The 22642-nt window shown below is 39.5% G+C and overlaps 2 protein-coding genes across 3 annotated transcripts in view; one reads left to right on the top strand and one right to left on the bottom strand.

Moving 5' to 3' along the window:
* CCDC117 (coiled-coil domain containing 117) overlaps positions 1-12028 on the bottom strand; it is an 80817-nt gene extending 68789 nt beyond the window's left edge. For both annotated transcript variants that reach the window (XM_053701667.1, XM_053701668.1), the window contains exon 1: positions 11853-12028. The gene's annotated coding sequence lies outside the window, so the exon portion shown is untranslated. The remainder of the gene's footprint in view (positions 1-11852) is intronic.
* Positions 12029-12234: 206 nt separating this feature from the next.
* The window catches only part of LOC128648794 (transcobalamin-2-like), a 160723-nt gene continuing 150315 nt past the window's right edge, over positions 12235-22642 (top strand). The window contains exon 1 of the mRNA XM_053701666.1: positions 12235-12255. Within this exon, the coding sequence (XP_053557641.1) occupies positions 12250-12255 (6 nt within the window). The 5' untranslated portion in view covers positions 12235-12249. The remainder of the gene's footprint in view (positions 12256-22642) is intronic.

Here is a 22642-nt window from a genome sequence, read left to right as displayed (position 1 = left end):
GAATTAAGAGTTTAATATTTGTGTGTGTGTAGGCAGCTAACTAGGCATCTACTTGCATGTGGCTGTCTTTTTATATGTTTAGATTAAAAGTTATATTTTAATTCTAATAGTCATTCTATACTCATATCCTTTGTGTTTAGAGGCATCTCTTTTTTTCATCCCACTCTAGGGATGTTTTGTTGTTAAAACAAATCAAGAAATGTAAAGTTGTTTTGCAGTCACAAGCATCCAATAAAACATGCATGTTACTTACTCTCATCAGAAAATTGCATATCATTGGCAAGTTTATGGGTGAAAAAGTTGTGTTGCCACTTGATAGCGCAATTTTTTCACAGTAGTGTGTATCAACGTTGAGTAGCAGAAAAACTTTAAAAGCTAATTCTGTAGTTAAAAAGGACATTTTATATTGGAAAAAGTGCTTGTTTGAATTCACTCTAAAAGTTATAGTAACTCACAGCGTTTAACATATGCTAGGATTTAACATTATTAAAAATCATATGTGAGAAAAAAAAAAAAAGTGCTTAACTCACCCTGAGTGTGCCGTTGCACATCACTAAACTCAGCCCATGGCCCATCTACCAATGAGGTGACTCTTGCACCTCTAAATCAATAGCCGTGCGCACATATAGAACACTGTCAGTGGACACTCACGACCATCTGTTTAGAGGTGCAAGCGCCACCTCATTGGTAGAAGAGCAATGTGCTGTGGGTGGCGGAGCCACTGAGTTTAGCAATGTGCAACGGCATATTTAAGGTGAGTTTAGCACTTATTTTTTTACATATATGATCACTTAAACCCCACTTGATTTTTAGTGATGGTAATTCCTAGCGTTTGTGACACGCTTGGATTTACCACCACTTTAAGCACTCACAGTATAAAAGTTGCATGTTAAACTATAAGGTTTTTGCATCGCTTCCCCAGCCCGTCGGAAAGCCCCATCCCGGGTCTAAAATGAGGAATCCGGCTTCCTCCAATCACGGCGTTGAATCAGACACCGATTCCCCCCAGGGGGGAAGCCGTGATTGGAGAATGTCCGATCCGTCATTTCTGACGTATGAAGAGGCTTGCGACGACCGGGGGAAATCGCTGGAGCGGCTGTCAAGATTAAAAAGGTAAGTATTTTCACAACACGAGTGAAATGTAAAATTTAGATGAATGAAAGTGTTCCTGTTTTTAATCCGATTTTTAAAAATGGGCACTTTATCATGTAAATTTACATTCACTTTAAGCCTACTGACCCTAGATTACTGTATATTTTACATCCGCAACGGGGTTAAAACACAAAGTATAAAAACCGCTTGGGACTAGCGAAGCACTGCTGATCCAGAGTGAAAAATGCCACTGATCCAATCAGCAGCACTAGTTACACGAATAAGATGTGGAACTAGCACTGCTGATTGGATCAGCTGTATTTCTACTGTGCTTTTAACCCCTTTGCAAGAGTTAAACAAAAGTCTAGGGTTGATAGTCTAAAACAGTGGTTCTCAACCAAAGTGAGCTCAAGGCCCGGTAAATTTTAGCTAGACATGTCCAGGGCCCGGTAGTTATGTGTATATATGTGTAGGACCTGGGCCGAACTACCAGCAAGTAAGGGGGCCCACAAATGGCATCTCCACAGATCCTGGTGCATTCTTTAAGCTGGAGTTTTCAATTGCCCTATCAGTAACTAAGTAAGTAAGTGTGGGTTTAGTGGGGGCCCTGGCGGGGGTCTGTAGCTGTGAGGGCCATGGAGTGTGGGGTCTGGCCCTGGAGGTTGGGGGGGCCTGATGGGGGCAGGTCAGGGAGGCTACGATGTTCATTTGCATAAAATGTAATACATTTTGGTCAGTGTGAGACAGTCTTCCTGGGGCCTTGATTGGTCTCAGTCTGCCCCTGGTGTGCAGTGGGGTAAGAGTGGGGGCATGACAGGTCGGGGCCCACCAGCAGGGCTATCACGGCCCGGTACTGGGCCACGGCCCGGCTGTTGAGAAACCAGGGTCTAAAATGCTCTAACAACTTAAAGCACTTTTTTTTTATTTTATTATAATGGTCCTTAGTATCCCCATTCAGATTAAACGGAATAAATACGTAGCAGTGTAGCAAAATAATTCCGACCAAACCATTACTTAGAAATCTTCATGCTCCTCTAGTCTGCACAACGTATACAAGAACTACTGTTAGTGAGACAATATTGAGTTAGCACACGACTAAATAAAATGTTTATTAAAAACACAGCCAAAATACAAAATACTCAGAGAATGAAATGTGACGTTTTATCTTACACCAGCGCTTTACTTATGTAATCTTAAAACTCAAGCAGTCATTGCAAATATGTATGTATGTATGTATGAAACGATCGTCTGGGGTTGTCATGTTCCTTGTTCAGAGGAGAATTGCCTGGTATTTCGGGGCTGGACTGACCATGTCGGTGGGATCAGACTGATATACTACAGGAAAGTTTTCCTCTGTGAAAAGCACAATTGGGCAGAAAGATATATAGTATCAAATTCACCTTTTTTTTTTGTGGGGGGGGGGCACCCTTCTTAGATTCTTGCACCTGGGCCCTGTGGTTTCTAGTTACGCCTCTGGCAGACCCAGTACATATACAGTGGATATAAAAAGTCTACACACCCCTGTTAAAATGGCAGGTTTCTGTGACATAATTTATGCTTACCTGATAAATTTATTTCTCTTGTAGTGTATCCAGTCCACGGATCATCCATTACTTATGGGATATTCTCCTTCCCAACAGGAAGTTGCAAGAGGATCACCCACCGCAGAGCTGCTATATAGCTCCTCCCCTCACTGTCATATCCAGTCATTCGACCGAGACAGGAGAAACCATAGGGTGCAGTGGTGATTGTAGTTTAAAATTTAGACCTGCCTTAAAAAGGACAGGGCAGGCCGTGGACTGGATACACTACAAGAGAAATACATTTATCAGGTAAGCATAAATTATGTTTTCTCTTGTTAAGTGTATCCAGTCCACGGATCATCCATTACTTATGGGATACCAATACCAAAGCTAAAGTACACGGATGATGGGAGGGACAAGGCAGGATTAAGCGGAAGGAACCACTGCCTGAAGAACCTTTCTCCCAAAAACAGCCTCCGAAGAAGCAAAAGTATCAAATTTGGAAAATTTGGAAAAAGTGTGAAGCGAAGACCAAGTCGCGGCCTTGCAAATCTGTTCAACAGAGGCCTCATTTTTAAAGGCCCAGGTGGAAGCCACAGCTCTAGTAGAATGAGCTGTAATCCTTTCAGGGGGCTGCTGTCCAGCAGTCTCATAGGCTAGGCGTATTATGCTCCGAAGCCAAAAGGAAAGAGAGGTTGCCGAAGCTTTTTGACCTCTCCTCTGTCCAGAGTAAATGACAAACAGGGTAGATGTTTGACGAAAATCTTTAGTAGCTTGTAAGTAAAACTTCAAGGCACGGACTACGTCCAGATTATGTAAAAGACGTTCCTTCTTTGAAGAAGGATTAGGACACAATGATGGAACAACAATCTCTTGATTGATATTCTTGTTAGAAACCACCTTAGGTAAAAACCCAGGTTTGGTACGCAGGACTACCTTATCTGCATGAAAAATCAGATAAGGAGAATCACATTGTAAGGCAGATAGCTCAGAGACTCTCCGAGCCGAGGAAATAGCCATCAAAAACAGAACTTTCCAAGATAAAAGTTTAATATCAATGGAATGAAGGGGTTCAAACGGAACTCCTTGAAGAACTTTAAGAACCAAGTTTAAGCTCCATGGGGGAGCAACAGGTTTAAACACAGGCTTAATTCTAACCAAAGCCTGGCAAAATGCCTGGACATCTGGAACCTCTGCCAGACGCTTGTGCAAAAGAATAGACAGAGCAGAAATCTGTCCCTTTAAGGAACTAGCTGATAATCCTTTGTCCAAGCCCTCTTGGAGAAAAGACAATATTCTAGGAATCCTAAACTTACTCCATGAGTAATACTTGGATTCACACCAATAAAAAGATATTTACTCCATATCTTGTGGTAGATTTTCCTGGTAACAGGCTTTCGTGCCTGTATTAAAGTATCAATGACTGACTCTGAGAAGCCACGCCTTGATAAAATCAAGCGTTCAATCTCCATGCAGTCAGTCTCAGAGAAATTAGATTTGGATGATTGAAAGGACCTTGTATCAGAAGGTCCTGTCTTAGAGGCAGAGTCCATGGTGGAAAGGATGACATGTCCACTAGGTCTGCATACCAAGTTCTGCGTGGCCACGCAGGTGCTATCAGAATCACCGATGCTCTCTCCTGTTTGATTTTGGCAATCAGTCGAGGGAGCGGTGGAAACACATAAGCCAGGTTGAAGAACCAAGGCGCTGCTAGAGCATCTATCAGCGTCGCTTCTGGGTCCCTGGACCTGGATCCGTAACAAGGAAGCTTGGCGTTCTGGCGAGACGCCATGAGATCCAACTCTGGTTTGCCCTAACGATGAATCAACTGAGCAAACACCTCCGGATGGAGTTCCCACTCCCCCGGATGGAAAGTCTGACGACTTAGAAAATCCGCCTCCCAGTTCTCCACGCCTGGGAAATGGATTGCTGACAGTTGGCAAGAGTGGTACTCTGCCCAGCAAATTATTTTTGAGACTTCTAACATCGCTAGGGAACTCCTAGTTCCCCCTTGATGGTTGATGTAAGCCACAGTCGTGATGTTGTCCGACTGAAATCTGATGAACCTCAGTGTTGCTAACTGAGGCCAAGCCAGAAGAGCATTGAATATCGCTCTTAACTCCAGAATATTTATTGGAAGGAGTTTCTCCTCCTGAGTCCACGATCCCTGTGCCTTCAGGGAATTCCAGACTGCACCCCAACCTAGAAGGCTGGCATCTGTTGTTACAATTGTCCAATCTGGCCTGCGAAAGGTCATACCCTTGGACAGGTGTACCCGAGACAACCACCAGAGAAGAGAATCTCTGGTCTCTTGATCCAGATTTAGCAGAGGGGACAAATCTGTGTAATCCCCATTCCACTGACTCAGCATGCATAATTGCAGCGGTCTGAGATGAAGGCGCGCAAATGGCACTATGTCCATTGCCGCTACCATTAAGCCGATTACCTCCATACACTGAGCTAACGAAGGGTGCGGAATGGAGTGAAGAACACGGCAAGCATTTAGAAGTTTTGATAATCTGGACTCCGTCAGGTAAATTTTCATTTCTACAGAATCTATGAGTCCCTAAGAAGGAGACTCTTGTGAGTGGGGATAGAGAACTCTTTTCCTCGTTCACTTTCCACCCGTGCGACCTCAGAAGTGCCAGAACTATCTCTGTATGAGACTTGGCAACCTGAAAGCTTGACGCCTGTATCAGGATGTCGTCTAGATACGGAGCCACCGCTATGCCTCGCGGTCTTAGAACCGCCAGAAGTGAGCCCAGAATTCTCGGGGCTGTAGCCAACCCGAAGGGAAGAGCTACAAATTGGTAATGCCTGTCTAGAAAGGCAAACCTTAGAAACCGATGATGATCTTTGTGAATCGGTATGTGAAGGTAGGCATCCTTTAAGTCCACTGTGGTCATATACTGACCTTCTTGGATCATGGGTAGGATGGTCCGAATAGTTTCCATTTTGAATGATGGAACTCTGAGGAATTTGTTTAAGATCTTTAGATCCAAGATTGGTCTGAAGGTTCCCTCTTTTTTGGGAACCACAAACAGATTCGAATAAAAACCCTGTCCTTGTTCCGTCCGCGGAACTGGATGGATCACTCCCATAACTAGGAGGTCTTGCACACAGCGTAGGAATGCCTCTTTCTTTATCTGATTTGCAGATAGCCTTGAAAGATGAAATCTCCCTTGTGGAGGGGAAGCTTTGAAGTCCAGAAGATATCCCTGAGATATGATCTCCAACGCCCAGGGATCCTGAACATCTCTTGCCCACGCCTGGGCGAAGAGAGAAAGTCTGCCCCCTACTAGATCCGTCGCCGGATAGGGGGCCGTTCCTTCATGCTGTCTTAGAGGCAGCAGCAGGCTTTCTGGCCTGCTTGCCTTTGTTCCAGGACTGGTTAGGTTTCCAGGCCTGCTTAGATTGAGCAAAAGTTCCCTCTTGTTTTGAAGCGGAGGAAGTTGATGCTGCACCTGCCTTGAAATTTCGAAAGGCACGAAAATTAGACTGTTTGGCCTTTGCTTTGGCCCTGTCCTGAGGAAGGGTGTGACCCTTACCTCCAGTAATGTCAGCAATAATTTCCTTCAAACCAGGCCCGAATAAGGTCTGCCCCTTGAAAGGAATGTTGAGTAATTTAGACTTCGAAGTCACGTCAGCTGACCAGGATTTAAGCCATAGCGCCCTACACGCTTGGATGGCGAATCCGGAATTCTTAGCCGTTAGTTTAGTCAAATGAATAATGGCATCAGAAACAAATGAGTTAGCTAGCTTAAGTGTTCTAAGCTTGTCAATAATTTCAGTCAATGGAGCTGTATGGATGGCCTCTTCCAGGGCCTCAAACCAGAATGCCACCGCGGCCGTGACAGGTGCAATGCATGCAAGGGGCTGTAAAATAAAACCTTGTTGAATAAACATTTTCTTAAAGGGACACTGTAGCCAAAAAAATTATTTTGTGATTCAGATAGAGCATGCAATTTTAAGCAACTTTCTAATTTACTCCTATTATCAAATTGTCTTAATTTTCTTGTTATGTTTATTTGAAAAGCAAGAATGTAAGTTTAGATGCCGGCCCATTTTAGGTGAACAACCTGGGTTGTCCTTGCTGATTGGACAGCACCTTAAAACAAGTGCTATCCATGGTTCTGAACCCACAATTTGCTAACTCCTTAGCTGAAATGCCTTCTTTTCATATAAAGATTGCAAGAGAATGAAGAAAAATTGATAATAGAAGTAAATTAGAAAGTTGCTTACAATTACATGCTCTATCTAAATCATGAAACAATTTTTTTGGCTACAGTGTCCCTTTAAGGTAACCCTCCAATTTTTTATCCATTGGATCTGAAAAAGCACAACTGTCCTCAACCGGGATAGTAGTACGCCTTGCTAAAGTAGAAACTGCTCCCCCCACCTTAGGGACCGTCTGCCATGAGTCCCGTGTAGTGGCGTCTATTGGAAACATTTTTCTAAATATAGGAGGTGGGGAAAAAGGCACACCCGGTCTATCCCACTCCTTGCTAATAATTTCTGTAAGCCTTTTAGGTATAGGAAAAACATCAGTACATACTGGTACTGCATAGTATTTATCCAGCCTACACAATTTCTCTGGTACTGCAACTGTGTTACAGTCATTCAGAGCAGCTAATACCTCCCAAAGCAACACACAGAGGTTCTCAAGCTTACATTTAAAATTAGAAATCTCTGAATCAGGTTTCCCCGAATCTGAGATGTCACCCACAGACTGAAGCTCTCCGTCCTCATGATCTGCATATTGTGACGCAGTATCAGACATGGCCCTTACAGCATCTGCGCGCTCTGTATTTCTCCTAACCCCAGAGCAATCACGCTTGCCTCTTAATTCAGGAAACCTGGATAATACCTCTGACAGGGTATTATTCATGATTGCAGCCATGTCCTGCAAGGTAATCGCTATGGGCGTCCCTGATGTAATTGGCGCCATATTAGCGTGCATCCCCTGAGCGGGAGGCGAAGGGTCTGACACGTGGGGAGAGTTAGTCGGCATAACTTCCCCCTCGTCAGAATCTTCTGGTGATATTTCTTTTATAGTTAAAGACTGATCTTTACTGTTTAAGGTGAAATCAATAAATTTAGTACACATTCTCCTATGGGGCTCCACCATGGCTTTCAAACATAATGAACAAGTAGTTTCCTCTGTGTCAGACATGTTTAAACAGACTAGCAATGAAACTAGCAAGCTTGGAAAACACTTTAAACAAGTTTACAAGCAATATAAAAAAACGTTACTGCACCTTTAAGAAACACAAATTTTGTCAAAATTTGAAATAACAGTGAAAAAAGGCAGTTACACTAACGAAATTTTATGTAACAAGTTAGCAGAGCATTGCACCCACTTGCAAATGGATGATTAACCCCTTAATACCCAAAACGGAATAATAAAAGACAAAAACGTTTTTTCAAACAGTCACAACAACTGCCACAGCTCTACTGTGGCTTTTTACCTCCCTCAAAAACGACTTTGAAGCCTTTTGAGCCCTCCAGAGATGTCCTGGATCATGCAGGAAAAAGCTGGATGTCTGTGTCTGTAATTTTTGCTGTGCAAAAAAACGGCAAAATAGGCCCCTCCCACTCATATTACAACAGTGGAAAGCCTAAGGAAACTGTTTCTAGGCAAAATTCAAGCCAGCCATGTGGAAAAAAAACTAGGCCAATAAGTTTTATCACCAAATACATATAAAAACGATTAAACATGCCAGCAAACGTTTTATATTACATTTTTATAAGAGTATGCATCTCTATTAATAAGCCTGATACCAGTAGCTCTCACTGCATTTAAGGCTTTACTTACATTAGTTCGGTATCAGCAGCATTTTCTAGCAAATTCCATCCCTAGAAAAATATTAACTGCACATACCTTATTGCAGGAAAACCTGCACGCCATTCCCTCTCTGAAGTTACCTCACTCCTCAGAATATGTGAGAACAGCCATGGATCTTAGTTACTTCTGCTAAGATCATAGAAAACGCAGGCAGATTCTTCTTCTAAATACTGCCTGAGAAAAACAATACACTCCGGCACCATTTAAAAATAACTAACTTTTGATTGAAGAATAAACTAAGTATAAAACACCACACACTCCTCTTACGACCTCCATCTTGGTTGAGGCTTGCAAGAGAATGACTGGATATGACAGTTAGGGGAGGAGCTATATAGCAGCTCTGATGTGGGTTGCAACTTCCTGTTGGGAAGGAGAATATCCCATAAGTAATGGATGATCCGTGCACTGGATACACTTAACAAGAGAAATGAGACAAAGATAAATCATTTCAGAACTTTTTCCACCTTTAATGTGACCTATAAACTGTATAACGCAATTGAAAAACAAACTGAAATCTTTTAGGTAAAGGGAAATAAAAAAAATAAAATATGGTTGCATAATTGTGAACACCCTTTTATAACTGGGGATGTAGCTGTGTAGATACACATCGCATACAACAAATGGAAGGGAGGGAGGGGGGATGAGAGGGGTGTCATAAAAAGCAGAGAATGAGCCTGAAGGAGAAAATAGCAAGAAAGAATAAACGGAGGAGAGTAAATAGGCAAGATGAGAGGAAAAACAAAAAGGAAAAAGAAACCAATATAGGACAATAAGATGAGAGATTATAGAAAGTTATGGTAGTGTGTGAGAAAGCCAGAGTCTACATTAAGTCCTTCATTTCAGGTATTGAAATGTGTGATAATTTTCATCTCAAACGTCTTTCGTTCATGAGAGTCTGAAATTCCCTTTAAGAATTTTAATCCTGAGGTTAAGGATGGAGTGACCAGTCTGGGTGAAGTGATGACCAACAGGGTTACAATATTCATTTTCCTTGTGGTTTTTGATCGAGTGTTTGTGTAGATTCATTCTGAGATGCAGCTTTAGGCTGTTTAAATGCTAGTATGGGGGGGTTCAGGAAATATTTTTTTTGAGTATGAGGTCTTCTGAAATTAGTGGTTGTAGCTCTTCTAATAATTTTGCGTACTCCTTCCAGAGTAGGGTTGTAAGTGACTACTAGAGGGGTTCTTGTTTTGATTTCCTTTTCTTTGTATTGTAGGAGCCTTTCCCGTGGTACATACCACATAAAAATGGTATTGAGGCCTGCAGTAAATTGCTCTCATCCCACCAACCAACACACAAATATGATAGTGCAACTATTGCCCAGCTTATAGAATTCATACTCACACACAACTATTTCAGTTTTAACAACAATTACTACCTACAAATGACAGGGACAGCGATGGGCATACAAATGTCACCCCAATACACTAATCTTTTCATGGCGTACCTATAATACAGATTCTTATGTACTCAGCCCCACAAACCTTATACATATCGTTAGATCAATGAGATTTTCATAATATGGACAGAAGGAGAAGAAAGCCTTTTAGATTTCCACAAATCATTTAATTCATTTCACCCGTCAAAATGGACTTTTCAAATCATAGTGTGAACTTCTTAGACTGCACAATAACTGTCACCAATGGCATCCTTCATTCATCTATATACAGAAAACCCACAGATAGGTACAGCTACCTCAACAATTCCAGCTTCCATCTCAATCACACCAAACAAGGTATCATCTACAGCCAAGCTATCAGATATCACCACATTTGCTCTGACACAAAAGACAGAGATCAGCACCTGAGTACTGAGTCATTTAGGTAAAAGGGCTACAAGGAAAGGACAATATAAAAAAAATCAAAGCTGCCCTAAAAACACCACAGGAAAGGCTGCTATGATACAAAGAAAAGGAAAACAAAACAAGAACCCCTCTAGTAGTCACTTACAACCCTACTCTGGAAGGAGTACGCAAAATTATTAAAGAGCTACAACCACTAATTTCAGAGGACCCCACACTCAAAAAAATATTTCCTGAAGCCCCCATACTAGCATTCAAACAACCGCCTAACCTGAGACAGAGATTGATCCGCAGCAAATTAACCACAGAACAGAAGCTTACACAGAATGGCACTGCACGATGCAACAAATCACTCTGCAAACTGTGTCAACATATATGTGACAAAAACACAGCCAGACACAACAACGCGTCATATAATATTAAAGGATCCTATTCCTGCTCATCTGCTAATGTGGTGTACATGATACAGTGTACAGCGTGTGACAGAGGTTGCTACATTGGAGAAACTGGCCTAAAGCTGCATCTCAGAATGAATCTACACAGACACTCGATCAAAAACCACAAGGAAAATGAATATTGTACCCGTCACCCAGACTGGTCACTCCATCCTAAACCTCAGGATTAAAATTCTCAAAGGAAATTTCAAAGACTCTCATGAACGAAAAACGTTTGAGATGAAAATGATCACACATTTCAATACCAGAAATGAAGGACTTAATGTAGACTTGCTTTCTCACACACTACCATAACTTTCTATAATCTCTAATTTTATTGGCCTATATTGGTTTCCTTTTCCTGTCATCTTGCCTATTTACTCTCCTCTGTTTATTCTTTCTGGCTATTCTCAGCTATTTTCTCCTTCAGGCTCATTCTCTGCTTTTTATGACACCCCTCACTCCCTTCCATTTGTTGTATGTGAGATGTGTATCTATATCAGATTGATCAGTATTGCTTCAGACCTGAGGAAGAGAGGAAAACTCTCCAAAGCTTGTCTTTGAAATATTATGTTAGTCCAATAAAAAAAGGTATCACTGCAAACTTGCAGCTGTTTTTTTTACCACCTAATATCAAATGTATTTTTTTTCTGGATTACACAGCCACCGGGTTGAAAATGCCCCCTGGCAATAACTGTCAGTCCTCCCCTCGAAAATAGTGACTTGTTTTACTTTTGATAATGTAAAAATTATATAAGTTTATATACAATAAATTCTGTGTATAGAAATAGATACAATTTGTTAAATGTTGGTTTTGTATGGTGGTCATTACCAGTTTAAATAACTTTAGGTAGTGCACACAGCCACTGTGTTTTCTGTTCTATCATATAGATTGTCCTGCAGCGAACAATATCAAGAGGCTAAAAACACTATGAAGAATATTGTCAGAAAATCAACAACTAGTGGGTCAAAAGTGAGCACCGCATTTGTGTTAATAAACTTAGTCTACTGCTGCACATTATTTTTCCTGTACGTAGTTAGGGTTGCCAGCGGTGTAATCAGACCCGTGTGGCACGAAAGAGCTGGCAAAGGGTACAAGGTTACAAGGCCTATTTCAGAAACCCATATCTACAAGTGTTACAATTGCCAATGCTTACCTACAGAGGCAGAAGCTCCACTTCCTCGCGCCGAGGAACCCACCGACACAACTCGCAAAACAACAACTACCAAACCAATTCTCCCACTGAAAGACTATCGCACGCCACAGCTGTTAATGTTGGTAGGCGGGGTTACGCTTCAATACTACACGTGACATGATTGCACTGTTCTAGAACGCTCCAAAGATTTCCAGACAGAATTACCATAGAGAGAGTGGTCGAAATGGGATAGATAGGCTCAGTAAACAAATAGGCGTTTTTAATAAAGATATATCACGCTAACGTTTCTGAGGCCATCTTTGTTATTGGAAAAGTAACTCGAGGATTTTTTTAGAGACAGTTATTATAAATAATCAAATCAATTTCAATTGAACCCCTTCGCTGCAATTTCATACATATGCAGGTAAAATATTAATTTTATGCATCGAATTCAGGTCTTTTTCTTTGAGCTACCCACACAAATCAAGCCTTGTTTTTTTTAACCCCTTAGTGACTGCTATTTTTACATTTTTGCGGGTTTGTTTAGCTGTAATTTTCCTCTTACTCATTTACTGTACCCACACATATTATATACCATTTTCACTCCATTAAATGGACGTTCAAAATATACCATTATGTTCATCATACCTTATAATTTACTATAGAAAATGATAAAATATGATGAAAAAATTGAAAAAACACACTTTTTCTAACTTTGACCCTCAAAATCTGTTACACATCTACAATCACAAAAAACACCCATGCTAAATAGTTTCTAAATTTTGTTTAGAAATACCCAATGTTTACATGTTCTTTGCTTTTTTGGAAGTTATAGGGCAATAAGTTACATTGTAACACCAATATCTGTCAGGAATCCCTGACTATCCCTTGACATGTGTATATTGTTAGTAGACAACCCAAAGTATTGATCTAGGCCCATTTTGGTATATTTAATGCCATCATTTCACCGCCAAATGCGATCAAATAAAAAAAAAAAATGTTAACTTTTTCACGGGATGTACTAAAAGGAATGACAAGGGTGAATGACAAAATGGAATGCCCATAGACTTTAATGGGATGTAAAATTAAAAGTGTTGAAGCAACAAAACTATGATACATATCAACTAGATATTTACCAGTTATGTTCCCCAGGTACAGTAGCATATTCTGAAAGTGAGATTACTTCAGATTATAGCTGCTTTCTATGGAATGACAAGGGTGAATGACAAAATGGAATGCCCATAGACTATAATGGGATTACATTTAAAAGTGCTATAGAAACTAAACTATGATACATATCAACTAGATATTTACCAGATATGTTCCCCATGTACAGTAGCATATTCTGAAAGTGAGATTACATCAGATTATAGCTGCTTTCTATGGAATGACAAGGGTGAATGACAAAATGGAATGCCCATAGACTATAATGGGATTACATTTAAAAGTGCTATAGAAACTAAACTATGATACATATCAACTAGATATTTACCAGATATGTTCCCCGGGTACAGTAGCATATTCTCAAAGTGAGATTACTTCAGATTATAGCTGCTTTCTATAGAATGACAAGGGTGAATGACAAAATGGAATGCCCATAGACTATAATGGGATTACATTTAAAAGTGCTATAGAAACTAAACTATGATACATATCAAATACATATTTACCAGATATGTTCCCCAGGTACAGTAGCATATTCTGAAAGTGAGATTACATCAGATTATAGCTGCTTTCTATGGAATGACAAGGGTGAATGACAAAATGGAATGCCCATAGACTTTAATGGGATGTAAAATTAAAAGTGTTGAAGCAACAAAACTATGATACATATCAACTAGATATTTACCAGATATGTTCCCCATGTACAGTAGCATATTCTGAAAGTGAGATTACTTCATATTATAGCTGCTTTCTATGGAATGACAAGGGTGAATGACAAAATGGAATGCTCATAGACTTTAATGGGATGTAAAATTAAAAGTGTTGAAGCAACAAAACTATGATACATATCAACTAAATATTTACCAGATATGTTCCCCATGTACAGTATCATATTCTGAAAGTGAGATTACATCAGATTATAGCTGCTTTCTATGGAATGACAAGGGTGAATGACAAAATGGAATGCCCATAGACTATAATGGGATTAAATTTAAAAGTTCTATAGAAACTAAACTATGATACATATCAACTAGATATTTACCAGTTATGTTCCCCAGGTACAGTAGCATATTCTGAAAGTGAGATTACTTCATATTATAGCTGCTTTCTATGGAATGACAAGGGTGAATGACAAAATGGAATGCTCATAGACTTTAATGGGATGTAAAATTAAAAGTGTTGAAGCAACAAAACTATGATACATATCAACTAGATATTTACCAGATATGTTCCCCAGGTACAGTAGCATATTCTGAAAGTGAGATTACTTCAGATTATAGCTGCTTTCTATGGAATGACAAGGGTGAATGACAATATGGAATGCCCATAGACTTTAATGGGATGTAAAATTAAAAGTGTTGAAGCAACAAAACTATGATACATATCAACTAGATATTTACCAGATATGTTCCCCATGTACAGTAGCATATTCTGAAATTGAGATTACATCAGATTATAGCTGCTTTCTATGGAATGACAAGGGTGAATGACAAAATGGAATGCCCATAGACTATAATGGGATTACATTTAAAAGTGCTATAGAAACTAAACTATGATACATATCAAATAGATATTTACCAGATATGTTCCCCATGTACAGTAGCATATTCTGAAAGTGAGATTACATCAGATTATAGCTGCTTTCTATGGAATGACAAGGGTGAATGGCATAATGGAATGCCCATAGACTGTAATGGGATTAAATTTAAAAGTGCTATAGAAACTAAACTATGATACACATCAACTAGATATTTACCAGATATGTTCCCCAGGTACATTAGCATATTCTGAAAGTGAGATTACATCAGATTATAGCTGCTTTCTATGGAATGACAAGGGTGAATGACATAATGGAATGCACATAGACTATAATGGGATGTAAAATTAAAAGTGTTGAAGCAACAAAACTATGATACATATCAACTAGATATTTACCAGATATGTTCCCCAGGTACAGTAGCATATTCTGAAAGTGAGATTACTTCAGATTATAGCTGCTTTCTATGGAATGACAAGGGTGAATGACAAAATGGAATGCCCATAGACTATAATGGGATTCAATTTAAAAGTGCTATAGAAACTAAACTATGATACATATCAACTAGATATTTACCAGTTATGTTCCCCAGGTACAGTAGCATATTCTGAAAGTGAGATTACTTCATATTATAGCTGCTTTCTATGGAATGACAAGGGTGAATGACAAAATGGAATGCCCATAGACTTTAATGGGATGTAAAATTAAAAGTGTTGAAGCAACAAAACTATGATACATATCAACTAGATATTTACCAGATATGTTCCCCATGTACAGTAGCATATTCTGAAATTGAGATTACATCAGATTATAGCTGCTTTCTATGGAATGACAAGGGTGAATGACAAAATGGAATGCCCATAGACTATAATGGGATTACATTTAAAAGTGCTATAGAAACTAAACTATGATACATATCAAATAGATATTTACCAGATATGTTCCCCATGTACAGTAGCATATTCTGAAAGTGAGATTATATCAGATTATAGCTGCTTTCTATGGAATGACAAGGGTGAATGGCATAATGGAATGCCCATAGACTGTAATGGGATTAAATTTAAAAGTGCTATAGAAACTAAACTATGATACACATCAACTAGATATTTACCAGATATGTTCCCCAGGTACATTAGCATATTCTGAAAGTGAGATTACATCAGATTATAGCTGCTTTCTATGGAATGACAAGGGTGAATGACATAATGGAATGCACATAGACTATAATGGGATTAAATTTAAAAGTGCTATAGAAACTAAACGATGATACATATCAACTAGATATTTACCAGATATGTTCCCCAGGTACAGTAGCATATTCTGAAAGTGAGATTACTTCAGATTATAGCTGCTTTCTATGGAATGACAAGGGTGAATGACAAAATGGAATGCCCATAGACTTTAATAGGATTACATTTAAAAGTGCTATAACATCAAAACTATGAGACATATCAAGTACATATATAAGAGATATGTTCCCCAGGTACAGTAGCATATTCTGAAAGTGAGATTACACAAGGTAATAGCTGCTTTCTATGGAATGACAAGGGTTAATGACAAAATGGAATGCCCATATACTTTAATGGGATTAAATTTAAAAGTGCAATAGCAACAAAAGTATGAGACATATCTATAAAATATTTACCAGATATGTTCCCCAGGTACAGTAGCATATTCTGAAAGTGAGAATATGTGAGATTATAGCTGCTTTATATGGAATGACAAGGGTTAATGAGAAAATGGAATGCCTATATACTTTAGTGGGATGTAAAGTTCAAAGTGATATAGCAACAAATCTATGAGACATATCAAATAGATATTTACCAGATATGTTCCCCAGATACAGTAGCATATTCTGAAAGTGAGATAACGTGAGATTATTGCGGCTTTCTATGAAATGACAAGTGTGAATGACTACATGGAATGCCCCTAGTTTTTAATAGGATGTAATGTTTCAAATGCTATAGCAGCAAAACTATGACATATATTACATAGATATTATTATTTATTATTATTATCGGTTATTTGTAGAGCGCCAACAGATTCCGCAGCGCTATTAACAAAGACGGAGTACAACAAAACCATTATAGGGATCAAATGGGTAGAGGGCCCTGCCAAGAGTTTCACTGTTGTAGTCATCTCTTGAGAAGGTGATCAACAAACAGCTGGACTCTTATGCTTACATGCTAAGGGAGTTAAGGGGATAGCAATGGAGGAGAGGAACTGGTATAAAGAAAGGTTAGCGTAGGTCATATGCATCCCTGAACAGTAGAGTCTTTAGGGAGCACTTGAAGCTCTTAAAACTAGAAGAGAGTCTTGTGGAGCGAGGCAGAGAGTTCCACAAGATGGGAGCCAGTCTGGAGAAGTCCTGTAAACGGGAGTGTGATGAGGTGACAAGAGAGGAGGAGAGTAGGAGGTCGTGAGCAGAGCGAAGGGGATGGAGGGAGAGTATTTGGAGACAAGGTCTGAGATATAGGGGGGAGCAGTGCAGTTGATAGCTTTGTATGTCAGAGTGAGAATTTTGTGTTTAATCCTGGAGGCAAGAGGAAGTCAGTGATGGGATTGGCAGAGAGGTGAAGTAGATGAAGAGCGATGTGTAAGGAAGATGAGCCTGGCTGAGGCATTCATTATGGATTTCAAAAAGAGTTAGGCGGCAGCTAGGGAGACCAGAGAGGACAGAATTGCAGTAGTCGAGGCGGGAAAGGATGAGAGAGTGGATTAAAATCTTAGTTGTGTCTTGTGTAAGGAAATGTCTAATTTTAGAGATGTTTTTAAGGTTGGGGCGGCAGGATTTAGCCAATGACTGAATGTGAGTAGTGAAAGAAAGATCGGAGTCAAGTGTGACCACAAGACAGCAGGCATGCAGGGTAGGTGTCTTATCGTATTGTTTCTCCACTGTACTGTTATCCTTGTACCCATGGGCAGCACTGCGGAATCTGTCAGCGCTTTATAAATAAAGAATAATAATAATAATAGGGGTAATGATGGAGCTGTCAACAGTTAGAGAGATTAGGGGTGGAGATTTTGGAAGAAGGGGTGAAAATGAGGACCCCAGTTTTGGAGGGATTTAGTTTGAGGTAGTGAGAGGACTTCGGGTTAGCAAGGAAAGAGATAGGTCTGGTGCAGAGAAGTAGATTTGGGTGTCGTCGGCATACAAATGATATTGGAACCCGTGGGACTTGGGGAACCTAATGATGATGTGTAGATTGAGAAGAGAAGGGGACCGAGGATGGAGCCTTGCAGTACACCAACAGAAAGTGGGCAGAGGAAGCCCCAGAGAAGGCGACAATAAAGTTACGGTTAGACAGGTAGGAAGAGAACTACGAGAGGGCTGTGTCACAAATGCTGAAGGATTGGAGGGTTTGGAGCAAAAGAGGGTGGACAAAAGCTACGGACAGATCAAGGAGGATAAGCAAAGAGAAGTGGCCTTTTGATTTTGCAGTAAATAGGTCGATTGTAACCTTAACAATTGCTGTAACAATTGTTTGATTGCTCTGTGGAGTGATGGGGATGAAATCCAGATTGCAGTGGGTCAAGGAGGGAGTTTAATGTAAAGAAATGGGATAGGTGTGCATATACTAGCTTTTCGAGAAGCTTTGAGAGAAGATGGAGTAGGGAAATAGGGCATTGGTTGGATGGGGAGGTTGGATCGAGAGAAGGTTTTCTGAGGAGGGGTGTGACCAGTGCATGTTTCAGAGATGAGGTAAATATACCGAGTGAGAGGTTGAAAATGTGTGTTAGTATAGGGGTAAGGGTAGAAGAGAGGGAGCGGAGTAGCTGTGAGGGGATAGGGTCGATAGGGTCAAGGGGACAGGTAGTGAGATGAGAGCACAGTTTAAGTGCAGAGACTTCTTCCTCAGTTACAGGGGAGAAAGAGCTACATTTAAGGCTATGTAGGTTGTGGTTGATTGCAAGCATTTGAGGAGGTGAGAGAATGGAAGTATGTTGAGAGCTGATTTAGTTTCTAATGGAGTTGATTTGCTATTGAAGTAGCTGGTAAATTCTTGAGCTGACAGAGAAGTTGTGTTAGGAGGTGGGGGTGGGCGGAGAAGAGTATTGAATGTGGAGAACAGACATTTTGGGTTTGAAGAAAGTAAAGATAAGAGTAGAGAAGTAATGTTGCTTATAGTGATTTATGGCAGAATAGTAGGAGTTCAAGATGAACTTGTAGTGAGCTGAACTCTGAGATTTTCTCCAGTGCCACTTAGCAGTATGGGAACATCTGCATAGGTACCGTGTCAAAGGAGTATGTCAGGGCTGAGGATGAGTGTGTGATTTCCAGCTATGGTAAGAGAGATTGTCAAGGACCGATGTAAGGGTGGAATTATAGTGGCAGATAGATTGATCAAGGCAGGAAAAGGAGGAGATGGATGAGAGGAGAGGTTTGAGGGAATTAACAGGCTGTTGCTGATCTAAGACATAATGCTTCTGTGAAGTCTGGTGTGAGGAGTAGACGGAGGGAGAGTTGTAGGGAGGGAGGTGATGTTGCAAGTGAGGAGATGGTGGTCAGTCAAGGGAGTGACCACCTTTATGAGTGGGAGAGTCAGTCCATTGTGACAAAAAAGAATGAGGGCAGGGGTGTCTGAGGAAATAAGGTAACCAGGCAGCCAAGTGATCTAGAAATTGAGTTGAGTAGCCAGAGGGTCGGCATATGACTGCAACACGTATAGAGAGAATAAGCAAATAATGTGGTTTTCGAATGAGGAAAATGTGAGGGAAGAGATTGGTTGAATTTGTTGAAAGGTGCAACGAGGGGAAAGTAAAATACCTACACTACCTCCTTGTCTATTACCAGACCTAGAAGTGTGGCTGAAGTAGAGACCCCCATGTGACAGAGCAGCAGTGGATGCTGTGTCTAAGGGAGAGAGACAGGTTTCTGTTAAAGCCAGAAGGTTGAGGGAGCGGGAGATAAAGAGGTCATGGATAGAAGTGAGCTTGTTGCAAACAGAGGGAGATTTCCAGAGTGCAAAAGTGAAGGGGTTAGTGGCTTTAGATACAAGAAAAATGTGAGTAAGGTTACCAGAGTTTTGTTTTCTGAGTCTATGGAAGGGTACACATGGATGTGCACGGCTAGGAAGTTGCTGGGGACCAGGATTAGGGGAGATGTTACCAGCAGCTAGTATAAGATAGTATAAGTTATAATAGTGAGGTTATTTTGTATAATTTCTTAGTGAGGTAGATTGCATGATGTAGATGTAGGCATTCTGTGGGAGTTAACTGGGCATTCCAGTTGAGTTTAGGGAAGACATGCAGTAGGTGTAGGCGGTCTGCGGGAGTTAGCCGGGCAATCCAGGGGAGTATAGCGAAGTCATGCCGTAGGTGTAGACGGTATTAGGGAGTTAGCTGGGCATTCAAGGGGAGTATAGTGAAGACATGACGTATCTATAGGCCTTCTGTGGCAGTTAGCAAAGCGTTCAAGGGGATTAATCTGCACTTTTATTGGGATACATCACCAGCAGTGAACATATTCCAATCTCTGAAATCATTAAGGTTTATTTTGGATTTGACTGTCTCTTTAATTAACTTTCCAATTCACTTTTATCAAATTTGCTTTGTTCTCTTGTTATTCTTTGTTCAAAGCTAAAAGTAGGTAGGCACATATGCTAATTTCTAAGTCCTTGAAGGGCCCTCTTATTTTAGTGCATATTGACAGTTTTTTCATAGTTACATACGGCTAGTTCATGTGTGTCAAATAGATAACTCCCGTGGAGTTATTTATGATTCAGCACTGATTAGCTAAAATTCAAGTCTGTCAAAATTATTTAAATAAGGGGGAAGCCTGCAGAAGCTTAGATACAAGGTAATCAAAGAGATAAGATGTTTAATAATATAAAAGTGTTGGTTATGCAAAACTGGGAAATGGGTAATAAATGGAGTACTGTATCGATCTTTTTAAACAATACAAATTCAGGAGTAGACTGTCCCTTTAAGCCCTTAATGACAGCAAAAATACCTAATTTGAAAGCATAGGTCTCATTTCAGCGGGAACACAATGCAATTTCTGCGTGCCTCAGGCAATGACAGCCACCATCAGTCACTTATGTTGGGCATCCTATTTTGTCATTCACTCTTATGAATCCATACAAAGCAGCAACAGTACCACATAATCTTACTTTTAGATTATTCTACTTTACCTAGTAAAGATATTTGGTAAAAATCTACTTGATGTGTTTCATAGTTTTGTTGCTATAACACTTTTAAGTTTAAAACCCTTTAAAGTCTATGGGCATTCCATTTTGTCATTCACCCTTGTCATTCCATACAAAGCAGCTATAATCTGATGTAATCTCACTTTCAGAATATGCTAGTGTACCTGGGGAACATATATGGTAAATATCTATTTGATATGTCTCAAATTTTAGTTTATATAGCACTTTTAAATGTAATCCCATCATATTCAATGAGCATTCTATTTTGTCATTCACCCTTGTCATTCCATAGAAAGCAGCTATAATCTGAAGTAATCTGAGTTTCAGATTATGCTACTGTACCTGTGGAACATATCTGGTAAATATCTATTTGATCTGTCTGATATTTTTGTTGCTATAGCACTTTTAAATGTAATCCCATTATAGTCTATGGGCATTCCATTTTGTCATTCACCCTTGTCATTCCATAGAAAGCAGCTATAATCTCAAATAATCTAATTTTCAGAATATGCTACTGTACCTGGGGAACATATCTGGTAAATATCTATTTGATATGTATCATAGTTTAGTTTCTATAGCACTTTTAAATGTAACCCCATTATAGTCTATGGGCATTCCATTATGTCATTCACCCTTGTCATTCCATAGAAAGCAGCTATAATCTGATGTAATCTCACTTTCAGTATATGCTACTGTACCTGGGGAACATATCTGGTAAATATCTAGTTGATATGTATCATAGTTTAGTTTCTATAGCACTTTTAAATTTAATCCCATTATAGTCTATGGACATTCCATTATGTCATTCACCCTTGTCATTCCATAGAAAGCAGCTATAATCTGATGTAATCTCACTTTCAGAATATGCTACTGTACATGGGGAACATATCTGGTAAATATCTATTTGATATGTATCATAGTTTAGTTTCTATAGCACTTTTAAATGTAATCCCATTATAGTCTATGGGCATTCCATTTTGTCATTCACCCTTGTCATTCCATAGAAAGCAGCTATAATCTGATGTAATCTCAATTTCAGAATATGCTACTGTACATGGGGAACATATCTGGTAAATATCTAGTTGATATGTATCATAGTTTTGTTGCTTCAACACTTTTAATTTTACATCCCATTAAAGTCTATGGGCATTCCATATTGTCATTCACCCTTGTCATTCCATAGAAATCAGTTACTGTACCTGGGGAACATATATGGTAAATATCTATTTGATATGTCTCATATTTTAGTTTATATAGCACTTTTAAATGTAATCCCATTCTATTCAATGAGCATTCTATTTTGTCATTCACCCTTGTCATTCCATAGAAAGCAGCTATAATCTGAAGTAATCTGAGTTTCAGATTATGCTACTGTACCTGTGGAACATATCTGGTAAATATCTATTTGATCTGTCTGATATTTTTGTTGCTATAGCACTTTTAAATTTAATCCCATTATAGTCTATGGGCATTCCATTTTGTCATTCACCCTTGTCATTCCATAGAAAACAGCTATAATCTGAAGTAATCTCACTTTCAGAATATGCTACTGTACCTGGGGAACATATCTGGTAAATATCTAGTTAATATGTATCATAGTTTTAATGATTCAACACTTTTAATTTTACATCCCATTAAAATCTATGGGCATTCCATTTTGTCATTCACCCTTGTTATTCCATAGAAAACAGCTATAATCTGAAGTAATCTCACTTTCAGAATATGCTACTGTACCTGGGGAACATATCTGGTAAATATCTAGTTAATATGTATCATAGTTTTGTTGATTCAACACTTTTAATTTTACATCCCATTAAAATCTATGGGCATTCCATTTTGTCATTCACCCTTGTTATTCCATAGAAAACAGCTATAATCTGAAGTAATCTCACTTTCAGAATATGCTACTGTACCTGGGGAACATATCTGGTAAATATCTAGTTAATATGTATCATAGTTTT

The sequence above is a fragment of the Bombina bombina genome, chromosome 2 (genome assembly GCF_027579735.1).
Source record: "Bombina bombina isolate aBomBom1 chromosome 2, aBomBom1.pri, whole genome shotgun sequence".
Lineage (NCBI taxonomy): Eukaryota > Metazoa > Chordata > Amphibia > Anura > Bombinatoridae > Bombina > Bombina bombina.
Note: the sequence above shows the minus strand (reverse complement) of the source record. Positions and strands in the feature narration are given on the sequence as shown.